The sequence below is a fragment of the Melospiza melodia genome, chromosome 8 (genome assembly GCF_035770615.1).
Source record: "Melospiza melodia melodia isolate bMelMel2 chromosome 8, bMelMel2.pri, whole genome shotgun sequence".
NCBI lineage: Eukaryota > Metazoa > Chordata > Aves > Passeriformes > Passerellidae > Melospiza > Melospiza melodia.
The window spans coordinates 21,344,576-21,365,352 of record NC_086201.1 but is presented as its reverse complement, the minus strand read 5'-3'; the positions used below and the strand labels follow the sequence as shown (position 1 = coordinate 21,365,352).

Sequence of the window (20,777 nt, the reverse complement as noted above, 5' to 3'; positions counted from 1 at the left end):
GTGATATTAAAAAGTTACAATAAAATTCAGCATTAGTATTTCTATTTTTGAGGGAAAAACAGTAGAATAATTTTCTGTTCTTGTTTTTTTAGTTTTGAATTCAAACTTTTAGTTTGGCAGTGTTTGCATAATACCTTGGCTAACTTCTGCAGCTCTGGAAAAAAGGATGATTTTAGCATGACTAGAATGTCTGTGCAAGAGGGACATTTTAAGTCATGATAATTTTGGAAATTTTATTTTTGCACAGTGGTAATTTTTTTAACCTGCTTACCCTCTGTCATGGGAAAAAATGACGTAATTCTGTGGCTAATTCACTTTGGTTATGTGGAGAACACCTGAAATATTCCAAAAATATTTTTAAGCCAGCTTTAATGATTTTAAAACCTATTAAGAGGCATTTGTAAAATAATGGAACTTCATTCTGTTAAAAGAATGGAGGCTGAATACTCATGTGAGCATTGTCCAGTAAATATAGTGGTGTAAGTAATATTTTTTCAGATATCTTAGTCATGATGGCAAGTATTTATTACTGAATGTAGAATTATTCTTGTTTGATTACTAAGCAGACACAATAAATAGCATTTTGTAGTCTGTGAATAATGTTTACTGATGTGAACATGCATCATTAGAATTAGGTATAGTACCCACTGGCTGATTTACTAGGCAGGAAATTTTAATCATGGCCTTGAAGATGTGAAAATGCTCTGGTTTCCTGACTAGTCCATACCGCAGTCTGGTTTTTCTGCTTACAAAATAGTGTTTTCTTTCTAAAAAACGGAAATAAGCTCGTTTTGCAATTTGTGGTGCATTACAGCACGAGTGTTAGCTATTTAGGGGGTGATTGCTGTGGCTGGGAGGCGGTGGGTGCGTTCCAGCACAGAATAATGAGCTGCTGTTGTTGCTCAGCTGCAGACAAGGACGACAGCTCGGAGGACATCTCGGTGCCCAGCAGCCCGCACACGGAGGCGATCCAGCACAGCTCCGTCAGCACTTCCAACGGCGTCAGCTCCACGTCCAAGGCCGAGGCCGTGGCCACCTCGGTGCTCACGCAGATGGCGGACCAGAGCACGGAGCCCGTGCTGTCCCAGATCGTCCTGGCGCCTCCCTCCCAGGCCCAGCCCTCGGGAAGTTGATTACAAACTTGCTTGCATCAGTTCCTTAGATACACATCTGTGACTTTAAAGGGAAACCAACAACAGACCAGTCTCCATCTAGGAGAAATTGTAGCTTAAAATTATTCGTTTTTAAAAATCCAACTTAAATTTGGCTTTAACAATTGGCAGGTGGAAATAAGACGGAACACCAGTTCTGGTCTCTTTGCGAAAGACTTTTTTTTTAAGTATTAGTTTTACTAGTTATTTTTTGTGCTTAATGTGTAAAGTGTGTGTACAGTACAATGTGGTTTATTTCATTTTTAATTTGGTATTATTTTAACAAACATTGGGGTGAATTACTAAAGGTCATCCCCAAGACTGTGATAGGAATATTATGTGACATTTTTATACCAAAGTTCTGCATAGTCCCTATTGACTTTGTAAAGTTAGCAAGGTCATAAAGCACTAGGCAAGAGAAAGACAGTAACAGTAAATTTGCTTTTAGTCTTTTTGCCTTTTTGTTGTTTTGCACATTATGAGAGGAAGAACATTGGAAGAAAAACATTTGGGTTTTTTATGTATAGCATTTTGGTTGGCTTTTAACTGTTGGGGTCTTTAATTTGTTTAATAGGGCCAGTACAGTATATGAGATACAGTACTTATGCACATACCAATCCTAGATGAGGATCATTACTAAATAGATTTGATTTTTTTTTTTTTTTTTATTGATGTCAGGTGGGGTTTTTTTTCCCACTCCAACACTTGATTCTGGTGTGAGGAGAGCTTTAATTCTCCAGTCAGAATAGATATCTATAACCACCCCTTGTTGCTAGGCTGAAACCAGTAAGCATATTGTAAAATACAGGGTTATCAAGTGTGGAATACTTGTTATTCCAAAGTAGGTTGTATTTTGTGGATTTTTGAGTCGCAGACTAAGGAGTTTACTCATGGTTTTGGATGCCAGAAAAGCCTAAAATCCTTCTTCAGACAACTCGACTTTTTTTTGTCATTGTCTTGTATTTGCAAGCTAACTTGTACTTAATTCTTGTGTAAGCACTGTCATCTTTTAGTAGCAAAATTTTTGATACCTTTCTTGTGGAAAAAAAAAAATCAGTATCTACCGTATCTTGGAAACAATGTAATTATAATGTGGTGTGTGTGGTGTGTGTGTGAGAATGGTTCAGTAGTTAATGCCAGCAGTCTTTTGCTTGAATGTTTAAAGATGCCTTCAATGTGATGCTGGCTGATAGGTGATTGCAGTTTTAAAATGTTATTTACTGTGCGAACTTGGATAACTAACATTCCATGATGTAGTTTGTTTCTGATGAGATGATTGTAGGTACACTTTTTCTCATTATCCAATCATCTGTAGGATACTGAGTTTTTTAAATGTGCCATTATCTATTTTGATTCTGTACTCATGTTCAAAATACAGTACAATATTTTACAATAGATTAAGTTGTTTTAAAAAAAGTAGATGTGTGCTTTCAGGTCGGAAAACTTTGTATAATAGCAAAAACAGATGCATAGTAGCAACTGGCAGTAAAGCAGGATTCCATTATGTATATAACAAAGATTTATTGCATTTATAATGGGTTGTGTAGTTCATTTGCTCTTCCTTCTCCACACTATACCATGCGTTTTTTAAGTGTCAGTGCCATCAGATTTCTATTCGGTTCAGTTTTAAATCTAAAAATGTAATTGATTCACAGGAAAATATAATTTCTGCAATATATATACAACCATACTGTACTGAAAACTGGACAAAGTATCTAAGTCATATATGTATCATTGCAGGGCTTTAAGCATGAAAATATTAGGGAATTTAAATATTTTGTATTTTAAAACTAAGAAAGTTGTGTTGATAACCTCATGTGTTTAAAAGTCTTACTTTCCCAATTTCAAGATAAAAAGCTGTAACAGTTATTGAACGTTTCCAGGATGGTTAAATACAATGGACCTCTCACGAGAAAGAAACGAATTGCAAAGGCACAAAGTGTGAATTCTGCAAGAAAGCTCTACAGTCACTTTTCATTGTAGGTTTGGTGGACTAGATGCGGCCTCATTGATCATACTATAATTTGCCCTCCTAAACACAAAGGCTTTTAAATCATATAAGTGGAGTTTTTTTATAACAAAACTGTTGCGCTTGTAAAATAAGTCTACATAAGTGTATAGGAGATGTGTAAACAGTTAATGAATTTAACAGTGGGGCTGGAAAAAGAACCATTAAAATCTGTGTTCAGCAAATAGAGAACAGGTATTAGCCGTACTACCATGGATTCCGTTTTGAGACGTTGTCACACTACTTCTGTACTTAGCATTTTGGGTCTTTACATTTGACATGTTTCACAAACTGTACTGTTTTCTTTTATGTGCAGTTTGCATGAGTAAATCATCAAAGAGAATAAAATCTATCTTTAAGTTATGTTCCTATTTTAATGAAATTATAATTGTTCTAAAAGGCCGCTCTGTCTTCAGCCTTCTTTCTTCATCCTTGCAATTATCAGTGTTTTTCTGGAAGTCATTACTGTAATGTCAAAGTAATGTTATGTAAATGAGAACACGTATGTTTCTTGAGAAAATAAGGTAAATACCATTGCTCTGCAGCTGAGCTCCAGCAGCTGCTGAGGAACAAGCATTGTATCATTAGTTCCAGGAGCCCAAGGTAATCCACAGATAAATGAGTTCATAAATATAGCTTGGTGATCCCAGATGTTGCTCAGCCATTCCTGGTTGCCCTGAGTTCCACAGCAAAAGCACTGTGTGTAATTAGAATTTCCACCTAACTTCCAGTTATTTTAATCTTATTTCAATATACATGAAGCCAGAAATAACAGCTGTAATCAGATAAATGGCTCACAGTTGTGTTGTCAAGGGTTCAGAAAAAATCATGCCCTCACGCCTGATGTTTAGAATAGTAAAAATGGTTTGGGCTTATTTATGGATGTTGGAAACATATGTGGAATGACACATTCTGTTATCATTTGAAAGCTTGTGCCAGAGCCCCAGTATGAAGGTTTTGAAGGAAATGAAAGAGTAAAGTTGCTGTGTGTCTGCATTTGTTCCATGTATGGACAAAATGAAGTGAAGCTGCACACAACTTGTAACCCAATGAGAAAAATGTGTGAGGCCTCCCTTGCTTCACTACGTTCTTTTTCTGACTATGAGTTGTGCTGGTGACTCCAGGGGAACAAAAAGCTTTATAACACGGGTACTCTGGGTGAGGGGAGGAGAACCAGCCCACTTCTTAATGTCTGTGCTGTAAAAAGACTCAGGCTTATATCTTAATTATTCATTTTAAGTAAGGGATTTTTTTCTGTTTGCAATGGTAAGAGTGGCTGGGCCTCTAAAAGGAAGATACTGCACTGAGAGAAGGAGATGACAGAAGTGTGGGATGAACAGTGGTTTCAGCTACCTGAATTACAGGAGTAATTTGCTTAGAGACAGACACAAACATTTTAATTGGTCATCATAAATGATAATGAGGAGAAAGCATAGTGAAATTAAGTGCATCCTAATAAAGTAAGGTATGTTAAATTGCACTGAAGGAAACTTGAGCAATGCTTCTTGACATGATTAATATACTCATGACAATGTGTCTAATGAAGGCTGTTTGCATTTATATGCTGCCTGTTGCTTCCCTCAGTAGAGACATAATTGGAACAGTGCTCATTTACGCTGCAGAGCAGTCAGTGTAAGATTGGTTTGCAGTAGTCTTTACATCTGTTTTTAACCATTGTATCAAAAGTAACACAGGTAGGATTTATCTAGCTTGTGTTGTGTAATGCTGTGTAGAGTTGATTTGGACGATTTTATCATGAAATTTTCAAAGTTTCATATTCTTCAGTGGTAATATTCCTTTTAAGTTTAGGGTTTAGTGTGACTTTTTTTTTTCTCTTATTTTTTCCTTCCTTTATGGAATGTAGGATCATGACCTTTCTTTATCTTTACTTTCTTCCTGTTCAAAATATTTTTCTTTGTGTGATGAGCCCCAGAAAGTGCTTATACTATTCAATGTGGAATTCTTTCTTTTTTCATATTGCTTCCTCCTCAGTTGTCTTAACCCTCAATAGCAAACTTCCATTTCCAGAAGTCAGAAAATGAATTTCTGCACACTTTGTACCTTGTCTTCAGCTAAAATAGATACAAAAAGCTTATGTTTTCTTGATATTTACATCTTCCTAGCTAAGATACATTATATATGGTATGGAAGGACTTCGGAGTGTTACAAAAGATTTCATTACAGATGCTGTGCACAACTAATGAGTGCAGGTTGTATGCTGAGGGCTTCATAACTCTGCAAACTGCAACCTTCTCCAGATAAGAGTTTTTAACTTTGTAGCTGTGAGGTGAGTTATCATCTAATCACATGGCTGTCAGTAGAACAAGACGCATAAACCTGATCCAGTTTCTGTAATTAGTGTATTTTAACCCTTGCTCAAAATCTTTATCCCTCTTCTATTACCATTTTCTACAATGATGTGTATTTTTATAAGCACTTTATCCTCTTCATTTTTGGGGGGAAGAGGAGGCACAGGAGAGGAGGTTCTTAGATAAACTACCTGTAACTTAATTTAATGGGGGATGAATCATTAATCAGAAAAGTACTGTAAAATCATTATGCAAGGACAGTTAAAATTTTTAGTCCACAGGTAAAGAGACAGTAGCTTAAGCTGCATAGACTGACTAGAAATGTTAACAAGCACAGAAGGTGCAGAACAGCTTGAAGCCAAGAACAGGAGTCGTGCTTCTAGGAACTCTTCTTTGGTTTTAATACCAACAGCAGAAACAGAGCAGGGCAGAGAGTGGGCAGTGTTTGTAAGCACCTTGGGCAGCAGGGCCTGGTGATGCTCAGTTTGCAAATAAGGAGCTTAAGGGAGAATACTCTGGCTTAGGGAGGACTGTCAGTGCCGGGCTGAGATGAGCTTCAGGAACCAGGCACTGCCACGGAGCTTTCAGACAAACAGGATTGCAGGCAGCCGTGTTTCCCTCCCCTCACTCTTGCCCGTGGCTACCTCAGTACATCACAGTACAAGCATGAGCTATTGCAGCTCCGTTTGACACCGTCTGTGCCCAGGTGGATGGAGTGTGCTGAAAGCTGGTCTGATGACTCTGCTTAGCTACCTGAAAGATGAAAGTTAAGGTCTGTTTTTTCCTACTGCCCAAAATGTTCCTGCTCTTGTTTAGCTGCAAGCTAGTACTAACATGGTCAGTGAATAGTATTTCCCTCCCTTTAGCTGAATCACTTGTTCTAGACCATTACAGGAGGCAAAAATACTGCCTTTGAGAGACAACTGGGCTGCTCTATTTTATTAACTGAGTGATTTGAAAAAAACATACTAATTTGCTTATGTTTAAAAAGAAAATGGGAAAATATATCTGTCCTACATCTGGGATTCTAATCAGGGGAAAAAGGAGACGAGCAAGGAGAGCACGAGCCCTCTGCCTTAGCAGCAAACAAAATAAAATGCCCTGAATAAATGGAGAAAATGAAACTGAGAGGGGAGACGTCTGCACCAAGACGGTGCTGCATTTCACTGCTCAATTATAGCAGCCCTTTGCTCTGACACAAAGATGCGTTCTGTGAAGATCTGTTTCTTCCAAATGTTTACAGTGATGGTAGAAATGTTTTGATCTCACTTGAGGTAAGTAGTATAAACATCCTGTTATTCATAATGCTGTGTTGACAAAGATACTCTTAAAGGTGATATAATGTAAAGCACAGTAATTCTGGCTGTCTGTAAAATGCCAAGAGACTTTATAGTCAGCCTGGCTATGGTTAGAAAACAAGCAAAAGGCTAATATTTCAGTCTTCTTGCTTTCTGTCCTTTCTTTCAGCAGAATTGCTGGAGAGGGCTAATGATTTTTCCTGGAAAAAATGCATAATCCTTGTAAATACCGAGGAGATGCTATCTATTTCCCTGCATGACATTTTGATCACTTGCTCATTTTGTTCACATATTTAATGACTCTTAAGCGATTAAGTTTACAATTTATTACTTGAATACATGTGTGAATATGCAAAACATTTCTTTATCCTGTATCTAACTATTTACCCAAACTTTTTAGAGTCCTGATTCTAATAGGACTTTACTCTTTTATAAATTATGCAGCACTCACTTGAATGCTGTGTAGGAAGGTTGCTGGCCCCAGAGCCTTGAGCTCTGTTCCCAGTCACCATACAACCAGAATGCTGCTTCTGAGCTGACTGCAGGCTTGTATTTGTCAGAGCACTGGTTTCTTGGGATGGAAACACATTATACTGACTGGAATGCTTCCCTTATATTGTAAGTACCCCTTAGTTATATAAATTCTGTACATTTCCTTGTTACACAGGTCTGGCACAGTTCTTTCATTTCAAGAAAGAAATTCATAATCTTTACCCACTCTTGTAATTTCATATCTGGTTTAGGTTTTGTTGTTGTTTTCACATATTGGATAATGGCACACACCCCTCCTTCAGGGAAATGCACTTTATAACGTGCCAGACACTCAGACATGTTCTGGAGGGTGCATAAGTCCCACAGGTCTTGTCAGTTGAAGAAAATGTCATCTCTTTGTCAAGAGTTAAATTGTTACAAAATTTGACAGATTGAAAACTTTTGGTTTCACATGTCTACTGATATATTCTAGTCCAGTTTATGTTGATGGAGAATAGTACTAAGCTGAATTTAAACTAAAAAAAAAGTGCAAGTGCAAGTATATAATCATTAAGGCTATATAAAGCTGTTTGAAGTTTTGCAACACACAAATTCATAAAATAATTGACTTAAAGCAGCTTTTCTACATTACCAACTTCAAAGAAGCTTGTGCCTGTTTTAGAAAGAGGTGAGGATTAATTTTATCTTAGTGAAGTAAGGTTCCTTCTATAATGAGTCTTTTTTAAGCAAGTACAAGAGCAGGATTGGATTTAGCCACTGCTAATGACCATCAATGCTTCTGTCAGTAAACACAATTTAGTCAAAGAAAATTTGAGCGGTGCACAAATTTGCTGTGCATCATCATGTACAGTCTCCTTACATCCTTACCCCTGCTGCAGAGTAAAGGAGACACTCCTGCTTGGTTTAATCTGACACAGAGGTTTGCAAATGCCAAACAATGTCATATTAAACAATACCACCTATATGTCACCCCAGGTTGTACCCAGCAGAGCTTCATTGCACACCCTGGTGTGATACACACTGTACCCTGTGGAGATTAAAAATGTAAATCATCACAGCTTGTACAAGCTGAAACTAAAATGAAACACTGAAAAATATAATATTAATAACTGAATGTTGTTAAATTATTATTTCAGCTCTCTTCCTGAATGGAAACTCCTTTTTATACTGCAATCTGTTTTAAGGGTTTATCCAAAAATAACACAGGAAATACTGTATACAGTTACTGGAGCAAGGCATTTCTGGCAGATTTCCATGGCATGCTCAAAGTCTGTGACTTGGGCTACATTTGTCTTTCATTTAAAGTGTGGAAGAGATTTTTGGTAAATGCTGGCAATAGCTCAAACCCCTACCTACCTGAGTGGAGGGTTGAAGAGTCACAAGCTATAGTTAAATAAATAGGATTTATCAATCTGCAAACGAAATTTCTTCTGTTAGTAATGTTTTACTTATACAAGACAATAGATAATAGATTATTAACTGAATGAAGTAAGTAATTTCATTTTGTGCTGTCTCCTGCTGAGCGTAACAATGCCAAATCTGTGTCTCGCTGGTTTCTCAAGAACAAAATGCCATCTAGTGGTAACTACTGGATATTTTGAGCAAATGCTTTTTTTACGTTGACACCAAGTTTTCATATTTTTTTCCTGGTATTCTACACTTTACGGCACATTAAGGCTTTGAGAGAAGAAGATAAAGAGTTCAAGGGAAGGTGCAGCTCTCCAAGCTGGGCCAGCAGTGGCAGGGACACCACGCTGCCCAGCTGCTTGGGAGCTCCTTCTGCCTCTGCAGCTGGCCTCAGGCAGGTCAGGGAGGTTTCCCCTGCCAAGGGCTGCATAAAATTTCATACCTAGTTGGTAGCCACACCTTACTGTTATTTGATACTAAAATACCATTTGGCCTTCACTGTATGAAAAGAGTTGAAAGCCACTTCTGCTTCCCTGACTGCTCATCTGTCTCTCCTGGTAGGAGGCTTTTCCCTCTGGCTTGTCATTCCCCAAGGACCTCAGGGGAAGCCATCCCTTCTGCTCTTCTTATGAACTACCAAGGAACTACCAAGGAACGGTTTAAGCTTCTCCATGATATAGTTTGCCTCCTTGACTGCTCAGAGTAGAGTATAAACTCTAAAAAAATTAACAAAACTAAAATTTGGCCTCTGGAATAGACTTCTGAAAAAGTAACTACCATAAACTGGCTTTTAGAGCTGAATTACAGCTGAATTTATTTGTACAGGAAGAATAAATAATAAAAATGAAACCTTATGGTTCTATTTAAATATATTTATAAATGTAAGTGGGGCATAGGAGCCTGCATGTGATATGAGCTCACTGATGGAGGTAGTCTGGCTTTATACCTGGAGCCAACAGAAGAGAGCTCTGCAATGTTTCATCTTTCTGTGGGTTTGCACTTCATTGTGACAGGGGTTGTGTTGTTTATGGATCTGCTTTCTCCATGCTTTGTTTGAATTCCTGCATCTGCTGGTCCGTGCTGCCCTACTCCATTGCACAGTGCTGGCAGCAGCAGCTGCCTGGGCTGTAGTCAGACTGAGGGGCTCTGAGACGTGTTCTGCAGGCTGGTGCAGAAATCTAATCTGTCCCACTGACGTCACTGCAGAAGTCTCTGAAGATGGCATGACATCAGTTTGGTGGGCTGGGAAGGAGTTTGTGGATGGGTAAGGAAATCCTTAACCTTGACTCTTGTTTTGTATGGTATTTCAGTAAACTGCTGCAGACTAAAGCACCTGATTAACAAGGGCACTGAGAGCACAGGTCAGTAAAAGGGTCGTCTGAGAGTTTGGGCTGCTCTGTGCTCGCTGCTCTTGCTGTGATGCAGCACTCCTCTGTCCCTCTGGAGTGCTGCTGGTTATTTTCCTAGACACTGGCATTGGCCAACAGCCAGTGCAGCTGCAGAGAAAGAGGAGGGAGTAGAAACAGGACCAGAGCAGCCCTGTTTTAGTGGGAGTAAATTGTCATGGCAGCACTTTTAAGTAGGCAGAACAAGAAGAGTTTGGGGAGCTTGGCAAATGCAGTCTGAAAAGCACCAACAAATCTGTCTTGTTTGTGCTTGCTAAAAATAGATGAGGAAATCCCTAGATCTGGGACAATTTCTTAAAGCTAGAATAGTGGCTTTCTCTGAGAAACAACTGCAGTCTTGCAGCTGCATCTGCCCTTCACTCTCAAGTTTTCAGAGCAGCAGGATGCTTTAAGGAGGTTATGAATCCTCCACAATCAGAAGGAAGGCATTCTGTTGTGCACACAGTAAAGAAATCTTAAGAGCAAGCAGCCCTGTGATCAAACCTTGAAACAAAGGAGAAAGAATAGGGAAAACAACTGTTCAGTAATGATCCACCTGAACTTTTGAAGCTGTTTATCTCCATGCAAAACCAAGTGAAATAAAATATAGTGCCTACACAATGTTATTCATTCCTTCAAAGAACTGGGCAGAATGCAGGCAATATTACTTCCAGTGTTTTAGTGAGGTTTTTTGTCTTTGTATGGCTAATGGTTATACGCTGCAAGAAGGAAATTATTTTAATATTGTATAACATTATAATCTGGATTATTGCTTTTGATTTGAGCACTCAGACAATAAACTACTTTGATTTTTTTTTGGCCTTTCTTACCCTTGAAGAGTTTAAGACACATTTGTCATGAAAATGCATCCATGTGGGAGCAGAAAGGAGAGCAGTTTTCCTGTGGGGGCCCAAGAAGCTGTTTTCTGACAACAAGCAGCAAAGTGGCAGCTGAAACATTGCTGCAATCCCACAGAAATGGTGAAGGCCTGGGTCCCTCTGCTCCTGCAATATTGCACAGGGTTTGCCAGAAAGCTTTGCTTGGTTGTCCTTTTCAAAATGTATTTTCTTGACTTATTGGCCTTTAGGAAAAAAGGAAAAAACAAACCCAAACTGCTTTGGAAAGTGCTTCCCTTATCAGTGACTCGTTGGTGCAGATAAACTCTGAATTCTGAAGTCATTGTGTTTGCACTGAAAGCATTGGTATCATATCTCTGAGTCAAAAACCACTAGAGACTGAGTGTGGGAAGGACTCAACCAGGAATTAGTTTCCTGTCTATGTCCTTGTTGAGAATTGCATGATTTTACAATTGAATTCATGAGGTTGAATTCCAGATCTAAGTTTGGTGTGGTGATGTGCAAGTCAGGTTGCAAGATCAGTTATCTCTGATTTTGTTTAAAATAAAACTTCTGCTTGCACAGCTGAAAAGTTGCCAAGTCTTAGTAATAGTCTAATTTAGTTTTGATTTGCTATGGGGCTTTCCATGTGTCTTGGTTTACAATAAGCAAAATGTGCACCACCTTGGGATGTAATTATTTTATTGTTAAAGAAAGGGGAAATAATGCAGGTTTTTTTTCTGTCTTCCTTCTTTCCTCCTCCCCCAGCAAAAAACAGTGACATCAGGTACAGGAAGGAGAGATTTCTCTCTATGTGGATGACATAGTAAATAAGATATTTTGGCACAATTAAGGGCTCAGAAGGCATCAGGTATTTCTCTCCTTTTATAGGAGAAATTTACTGTTGTAAATTTACAGTTCACTAAAACTATTGTGATACTTGCAGATAAATTAATGAATAGTGAAAAACGTCAAATCCTAATTAAATCCCACTATTACTTCCAGGAATGGTTTATCTCCTCTTCAGGAATACTTGATTTGAGCTGCTTGTTTAACAGGAAGAGCTATTGATCCCTTCAATAACACTTTAGAATCATTAAGAGGAAAAACTTTAATCTCCTTCAGCTCTTTGAAGTTGCTATGGTTAATGTCATCTCTCTGTGATGCTGAAGAGCTAATGATGTTCTTGAAAGATATTTCCAACATTATTCTCTCCTGTCTTTTGTGCCCTGCTGCCATTACCTGGCTGCTCACAGGGTTAGCTGTGCAGTAAAGCAGGAAGGTGCCAGTAGTGCATGTGCTTGCCTGCTCACTTTGGAAGATTTTATATTCTCCTTCAAAAGTCTTCCTGGTGGAAGTAAACACATGTATCAGAGATTTTATTTTTTTTTAATTTCTGATTAGTTATCCTATGCTTCTGCAATCTCAACATTTTGAGGCTTGGACTTAGATGCATCTTCAAGTCAATAAATTTCATTCTACAAAGGCCCTTGATAATGTGGTTGCATCTGTCTGTACATCAGGGAATTCTCACAGTTTCTAGACTTAATTTCTTATGTGTTTTTCTAAACTATTACATAAAATTCAACTTCAAATCTGATACTGTTTGCCTTACCAGGGCCCACACACCTTTGTTCATGTGAAGGGTAAAATACCTCGAAATATTTCATGTGATCTGAATCATGGACATTTTCTCAAAGAACACTAAATATTCTAGAAGGTGCAACTCTGTCTGAGAAGCAAGTTGCATGGGATAGCTCATACCCTCATTAAAGACATTATTTTTGACTGGCTTCAGTAACACATACATTGGCTTCTCTAGGAATGTAGAAAATTTTTGAGGGACTGATACTAGAAAATCGAATAACTGCACCAAGAGTGTTTTGGTTCTATACAGCACTCCAGAATTGCTGAATTGTTATGAGAAGGTTCAATTTCTTTAAAAATTCCTCAAATCCATCCAGGAGATCTAGAAGTGGGTCTAGTAGTTCTAGAAGGCTCAACTGATTGCATGCAGAGCCACTGCCAGTTCTGTGGCACAGCTTAAGGCTTCAAGTAGGATATCATCCATCATTCAGGGCCAAAGACATTTTGAAAGATGGGATTAGAAGCATCTTGCAGGGTTTTATGTTTTTTCATGGCTAGTTTGTTCTTAGCTTTTAGTGTTTATGGATGAAATTATAGTCTTAACAGTTCATTCCTAACACTCTTTTGCCAGTGGCTTGCCTTCTGTTTTTTAACTTGCAATTACAATGGGTTTTTTTCCAAATATACAGAAGCACTACTTCAACTGATGCTTAATATGAATTTCTAAGCATGGTATAAAAACAAAAAGTTGTGCAAGTTAAATAGAAGGAATAAGCTGCATTTTATAGCCTGTATAAACACAGTTGGATGTTTTATAGCCATCAGTATTATCTCCTTTGACACTTGAGGCTTTTACCTAGGAGACAGAAAGCAGAAACTTCCTGGAATTTCTTTAATTAGCCTGTTCATTTCACTTAATAAAACAAGAAATCAAAACCATATTGTGTTTCTTACACAGGATTCTTAGAAAATGTAATGCAAAGTATATAGTTCTTATATCTGAGCAAAATTGCAAGCAATTTGAGATTTCATAGTATTTTAATAATTTTGTTACTGATTTCACATTAGAAGTCTCTGCATATGGGATATGCCAGTAAGTGTGCACATGAGCAGTTAGAAAGCTCATACAAAGTCTGGTGTTAAAGTGCATTCAGAGCAGCTGCAAATGGGGAACAAACCAAACAAGTCTTTTGCAATTATAAATAGTTTTGATACTGTTAGGTCTAAACATCACCTGCAACCTGCTTCAGGAGAAATGCTGTGCATGCCAGCATCAAAGTTTAAGATCAAATTATTTTGCTACCTGCTACACAGGTAGCATCAACTATATCCTATGCACAGTACCTGTTTATGATGTAATTCTCACACATTTGTGCACATCTCAGAAATCCAATTAAGTGCAGTCATGGTGTAAAATTCCTTAAGAATTCTTTCATGAAGGACTGTTCAGGAAATATAGGCAAGAGGAGCTTTTTTCCTTTGATGCACTTCCATTCAAAAATGGCATAATTTCTCCTAACATCCGTCTAAACACAGCGCATTCTTTAGATTTCAAATAAAGCATTAGTTTAGTTTTAAAATTAAGATGGTGCTCATGTGCTCTTCCCCTTAGATCTTAAGGCATTCACTTCTACTGTAACCAGAAAAAAAATTCCAAATCTAAAGGTTGTTATTGTCACCTATTTCTGTCAAACATTTTTTCATGACCCAGAGAGCCAAAAGCAGGTGTGTTAAGTCCATTTTTCATTTCACTGATGTACACTATGCATGGTGTACCAAGCTGCTCTAAGTTGTTGTGTGGACATAGTGCAACTCATGTGGATCAGGATAGAATGCCAAATGTGAGTGTCTGATATGGTAGTTGTGATTTTGTGATTTAAAACAGGAGCTGTGGTGGATGTTATACATATCTCCCTTTCTTCAGCAATGATCAAAAATTCAAGATGCAAGTTCTTCCTAATAACTGTTATCTTGCTAGTCTGTACACTGACAATAAAAGAAAAAAAATTACCTCAAAAATCTACAGACTAGCATAGATCCTAGTAAAACACTGATTATGTCTGATTTGCAAAGGTTGTTCACAGGTGCTGCAGTTGATGCAGGATTCTTTTCCTCTGTGCCTGTACAGTGTTGGGTAATATTGGTCTTAAATGATTTTGCCATTAATAATGAACAACAGCATCATCCAAAGGACAGGCTCAAATGGCAATTTTCTCTTCAAAGGGAGAAAGATTATCCAAAATTTTGGCAATGTGCAATGCCTGTTCTGGGTTTGGTAATAGGCCTGATGTTATATTCAAATCACTGTCATCTATATAAATATTAATTATAACTAGCAAGCTGGCTGGTCAGCCTTCAAACTTTTCATTGATGACTTTTAAATTAGCTAAAATACTTGAATTTATCTTACTGAACAAGAGTTAGAAATCTGCCTTGCTGTTTTCCAAGGAGCACATGTTCCCTTGCAAGTACTGTGAGCTCCAAATCTGCTTGGTAAGGCAGCCCTTGGCCACTTCCCTGCCTGCCCCACAAACTTCCAGCTATTACACATTAAAAGCTAAATTAAATTCTGCTCATAGCAAGACTTCTACAATGCTGTTTTCCTCCTGTCAAGGGGATCTGTAGCAGGAAGACAGTAACTGTGATAAGATACTACCCCTATTCATCAGGAAACATCGCACCACATCTTCACTTTTACTGCTTCCCATTAATACAGGACAGCTTTAATTTATGGTGAGTTGGGATTTTTTTCCTTCACACAACATTATATTTACTAGCTGGGAACCTGTTTTTACAGTTGTGTATAAATCTTTAAAAATGTCAGTGATTAATTTTAAAATCTCATTTATCAATATATGATTAGTGCATTAGTTAAGGTTTGAAGAATAAATGTCAAGTAATTAGAAGCAATTTTGTACCAGACTCTCAGACAAGGTGATGGATCACAGAAAAGTCACTGGAAAATAGACCACTGGGCTCATGGTGCTCAGCACCCAGAGCAAGACGGCAAAAGGAGAGGAGCCAAAATAAAAAAAAAAAAAACCTAACACTAGAAACCAATCCCAAACCCCAGTGATGATATTTTACATGAATAATGAAGCTGTAGTAACCGACTACAGTTTCTAAAGAACTTTGAGGTTTGAAAGATGAGGCAAGAAATGTCTGAAGGACAGTGAGAAGACCTGAAAATAGCATGTTACACATTTATTTCTTTTCTGGAGCCTTTATCCTTGAGGCACACTTTGTGATACACCCGCAAATATTCCTACCAGGTGGCAAATACAACGGCGCCTTTGCTACACATCATGATGATAGCACAAGGGAGGGCATTTCAAGGGCTGAAGATGCAGGGGAACAAAACACCGAGCTCATCCTTGCTGCCATTCAAGCCAAGGTGTGCACAGCGAGGTTCTCTTTTGTTCTGTCCCCTGCGAGGGAGCAAACCTGTGAGCTGCGCTCTGCGGGCAGGCCGGGCCCAGCAGCGCCGCGGGGGCTGTGCCGGGGCTGCCCGGCATCCCTCCGCACTGCCTCCCGCGCCCGGCCGCGGGCCGGCCCGGCGACATCCAGCTCCTTCCTAACCACATTCCCAGAGCTGCGGTTAAAGCATTGCTGTCGCTTGGGCATAAGATGTGCCGGCTCGATAAGGCATTACGGAATTTTAAGATAATGTTGTTATTGAAGAGATATCTCCGAGAGGATTTCAGTCCATTCAAAAGCAGGATGTGGTGGCAGGGACCTTTGCCTGGTGAATTTCGGGCTAATGTGTTTTTCTGCTTTGCACCTGTCATTTGTTCCCGCGGTGCTGAGGCTGTTGGCCCTTGTGAAGCCAGATGTGCCAATGGTGCAGATGTGTACAGACACGCTCTGTGCTGGCCAGCACCCACGGGGGTGAGCCTGGTGGTGAACTCCTTCCAAAAGCTGCTGCTGTTCCCGAAGGCTGCAGAGCCAGGGCCAAAACATCCTCCTAAGCCAAGAATCTAATCAGAAATAACGATTGAGCTCTGTTTTGAAAACTCTGATCAGCCACTGCTCCAGGCACAGTAAAGTACAGTAACTAAGTGTGAAATGACAACACGCTTCCCTAGGTTTTAGCAATAACTGCACTAATAGCAAAGGCATTATCAGACAATTGAAATTACTAATCAAAGCACTCAGGCTGATCTGAACTGTAGTATTCATACTGCCTATCATGAAAAATAGTTTTATACTCTGAACAGGAAAGCATTTTTAATGTAAACATGCAGTTGAATAGTTAGCAAAAAAACCATTTGGGAGCAGTCGAAGTGTAAAAGCTGGCCATTTAATTGAAGGAAGTTGGAATAAAAGCTTGGGATTTAATTCCAGGAAATGTAAGGGGAAAATAATCTGAAGATCCAACTTATTTCCAAAAAGCCAAGGAAAACACTCTGTGCACACAAAGGTCAAATCATGTAGGCAGAATTGCAAAGATTTTTTGCATTGCTTTTTTTCAAACCAGTTTTCATCTGTGTTTAAACTTCTTTTAGCCCTGCAATTGAAATATTATTTCTTGGTAGTCCATCTGCTCAGTAAACATTTGCGCTTTATACATGCAAAATGAAAATGTTTTGTAAAATCAGGTCCATCATGCTAGAATTTATTTGGAAAGGAATAAGAATAAGGAAACAATGACTCTCACATTTATTTTTTAAACTTTGCACGCTAAGTGAAGTACATAAACATAAACCCCTATGTTTTGAAATATATTACAGACATAACAAATGTCATATTTTTGTCTTAAAGGATATTTGGATATACTGAAAACTCCCCACAATGTTTTCCTTTGGCTCTCTACAACAAAGATTAGGCAGAATTTTGAACATGGACACCTGAGTGCAGCTAACTGCATAAACCACCTGTTAGACAGGCCTTTGTGCTTTATCTGCCTGGTGCAAGGAAAGGTGTTTTATTCACTTGCTGACCCTGAGCTGCACTCACAGAACTGAAACCACTAATTGCAGCCTATGCACATGCTTCTCTTCCTTCGGGCTGTTCTCTGCCGAGAGCCTTCTCTTGCAGGCGGGCTTCCCACTGCACCCCCGCTCCCACGGCGCCCCAGGAGATGGTGGGACCCGCTCCACGACCTCCAAGCCAGCGCCTGCAAAGCCCCGGCCGAGCTCTGCGAGCCCCTGCTGGAGGTGGCGGATGCTCACAGCTGTGGCGGTTCCATTGGCGTGGATGGAGCTGCGGCTGGGTTTGAACTGGCAGCGCGCACCTGTGAGGGGAAGGGAGGGAGGGAGAGATGGCTGCGGGTGTGGCGATGCTGCTGCCGGGCACACGGGCTGGCCAGCCTCTGCTGCTGGGGTGCCAGCCTCTGCCGGGCTCTGCCTTCGGGCGGGAAATGCCACCTGCACAAGCGAGTTGCACCAGGAACGCTGTTGCCTTTTCAACTGAGCGCTTTTAGTGCTGAAATTTACAGTCCTGGACAGCGAAAACCGAAGACAGCTGGGCTGGCTGAAATTTCTCGCGCGAAATATTTTGAGGGGAAATCTATGTGTTTCCTCTCTTCGTCGTTGCTGGCACGTAAGTGGGATTTTCACCTCGCTTTAAGGAGTCATGTTTTTCACAGTACCATTGGCTCTTCTGCCGGAGCAGGCAGGCGCAGCGTGCCCGAGGAGGCACGGGCCGGGGGAGCGATGCTTTCCACGGGGCATCTCCTCAGAGGAGCGGCGGGGCCCGGGACGGCCCCAGCGGTGCCCGAGGCCGGAGCGCCGCGCGGGGCTGGGCCCGGGGCTCGCACGGGCCGTCCCGGGGGGGCCGCGCTTCCCTTTGTGCCCGGCGGCGCGGCGGCCGCGTTGCCATGGGAACCGTCCCGGCGGCCGCGGCGGGCGGAGGCGGGCCGTGCCGGCGCAAGATGGCTCCCCGAGGCGGCGGGACGCAGCGTGAGCGCGGGCGGGGGGCGGGCGGGCGCGGGCTGCCCCCGGTGCCGCGCGTCCCCGGCCACCGTCCCCCGACACCCCTGGCCCGGCCCGGCCCGGCCCTGCCCACCCCCTGCCTTCCCCTCCCCTGCGGGCTGTGCCCGCCCCGCCCCGCGGCAGCAAGTGGCAGCGGCCGCCGGTGCCGCGCTGACAGCCCCGCGCCCAACTTGTGTTGCAGGCGCGCCCCGCCGCTGATGCGAGAGCTGCCGCCGCGCCAATGCCAGCGCCGCGCCGCCCGGCCAGCACCCGCCGCCCCCCGGGCCCGCCCCGCCGCCGCCGCCGCCGCGATGGCTCTGACCTTGTTCGGTGAGTGAAGCGCCGCCGCCTCGGCCCGGCGGGCGCGGGGCTGCCGCCCCCATTGTCTGCGGCGCGGCAGCGCCTGGGCGTGGGCGCCGCCCGCAGGGCCGGGCCCGGGGCTGCGGGAATCACCCCGGAGGGGCAGCCCCGCGGGGGCTCCCTGCGACCGGCGGAGAAAAGTTGGGGTGCCTCGGGAGCCCCGCAGGCGAGGGGCTGTGCCGGAGCCACGGGCCGGCCGGGGATCCCCGGAGCGCCGCGGGCGGACACGGGCGCAGCTCCCGCGGGAGCCGGTGCCTCCCGGCCGCGGGCAGCCCGGCAGAGGAGGCTCGGGAGCGCGGCTCTGGCCGTGCCCGGTGCGGTGGGAACCGGCTGGAGAAACTCCAGTTTAAACTGTTGAACATGTGGGTTCTGCCAATTCAACGTTATTGAATTAGGCTTGCTTGTGCCTAACGTGAGCAATTTTACGGCGGGCAAACAAACAAAAAGGCTTCAAATTGTGTCTGGCAACATGAGGTAAATGCAGCAATGAAAGGAAAACAGAAATGAGTACAGCTAAGGTCAGTACAGAGTTAACAGGATAATCGGGATACCCCTTCTTGAAAGAAGCTCGTGCAACACGAGTGATTTCTAGTGAATAGAGGATGTCAAGTCTGTTCGTTGTGTTTAGACTGTGAATTTCATTTCAAATGTAAACAAATTGCTTGCTTTCATTGATTTCCTGATTCTTGGACTGGTACAATTTCTTAAAAGACTAAAACCAGGTTTTTGGATTTTCTTAAAAATTGACACTTGCGATATTATTTTGCATATTGAACCCCATCTGAGAAGTTTAGCACGTGTTGCAAGATAGCTCCCTGCAAATCAAATCTGTGCTGTGTTGGGTTTAGGTACCGTGCTGTCTCCCATATTTATATTTCCTGCTCGAGTTTTTCAGGATGCCATTGGTTCATAGGTCAGAGTAAACCGTCTCTGTTGTTTTATGTCTGATCTCGTCTCTGAGTTCACGGGACTTCAGGAGCTGCAGGTAGGGGGGCCCTGCAGGTTGTCAGGCGTGGGGTGAGGATCAAGCTCTTTAACTTAGAAGTGAAAGTGAACACAGAGATCAAATGGCAGATTGGCCCTTTTAGGAAAAAACCCCCGCTGTTTATGTTACATTGTATCATTTTGAATTTGATTGTTTGAAAATATGTAGTTTGTTACATTGGCACTAAAGGTACATATTGTCGTTTTCCCTAACAGAAAAAAAAATTTTTAGGCTGAAATACACACATTCTCCATGCTGAGTGTCATTATAATTTTTGTCTGCAAAAATGAAGAATATTTTAATTTTAACTTTTAAAGAAAGTGGCATTCCTATATCAGGTACCTTTTTTTTAACTTATGTGATTCTTTTCCAATTTGTATGTGTTTGATTGACTGCATGACATATTCTATTAATACAAATTTGCATTACAAAGTAACTTGGTGGTTTTGTGTGTTATCACATCTGTTGTTACAGTAAATGTCATTGATACATGTAAAAGATAATGAGTCAAGAGGACATAGAGTGGGGTGCTCTGCTGTGTCTGTAGTTTTTAAACATTATCTTGCTGAGGGTAAACCTCAGGATTGCACCCTTTTAAGAAAACAAAAAGTGACAATAAAACAGTGCAACAAATATGGCTCATATGCATCAACAAATGAATGTGATGCCTTTCACAAATGTAAAAGCTTAACAGTATGTCTTAAACTGTGGATGCAAGTGTGTGAGTTGTGTAAATGCAGAAGTGTATGTGAGTGCAGTATCTTTGCAGATGTGGTTGTGATTAATTCATGGTTGAGCTAGCACAGCTTACTGTGTTGCTGTGAGTCCTCTGAGTGGGGTGGCTTGGCACACTTTGTCTCAGCACATAACAAAGACAGACTACAGCGTGCTTGCTTTGAGCTTCAGGAACAGTGTTCAGCCTTTATTATAAATGTTGGCTGCTGATGGGTAGTTACATTTTCAGTTACTGCACTGGAGCTACCCATAGTAAATCATTAAAAATATAACCCACAAAAGAGGGGGGGTTTGTTTATTATTTAGTAACCT

The 20,777-nt window shown here is 41.3% G+C and overlaps 2 protein-coding genes across 7 annotated transcripts in view; both read left to right on the top strand.

The window, feature by feature from the left end:
• The window catches only part of ATF2 (activating transcription factor 2), a 48,391-nt gene extending 44,869 nt beyond the window's left edge, over window positions 1–3,522 (top strand). For all 5 annotated transcript variants that reach the window (XM_063162174.1, XM_063162178.1, XM_063162175.1 and 2 more), the window contains one exon: window positions 907–3,522. In XM_063162174.1, the coding sequence (XP_063018244.1) occupies window positions 907–1,133 (227 nt within the window). In that variant the 3' untranslated portion in view covers window positions 1,134–3,522. The remainder of the gene's footprint in view (window positions 1–906) is intronic.
• A 6,388-nt stretch (window positions 3,523–9,910) lies between these two features.
• Window positions 9,911–20,777, top strand: part of CHN1 (chimerin 1) — a 100,355-nt gene continuing 89,488 nt past the window's right edge. The window contains exon 1 of one of the 2 annotated variants that reach the window (XM_063162171.1): window positions 9,911–9,929. In XM_063162171.1, coding sequence (XP_063018241.1) covers window positions 9,926–9,929 — 4 coding nt within the window. In that variant the 5' untranslated portion in view covers window positions 9,911–9,925. Of the gene's footprint in view, window positions 9,930–18,540; window positions 18,716–20,777 lie in introns of those variants that run through there. The other variant, XM_063162169.1, reaches the window with a different exon arrangement.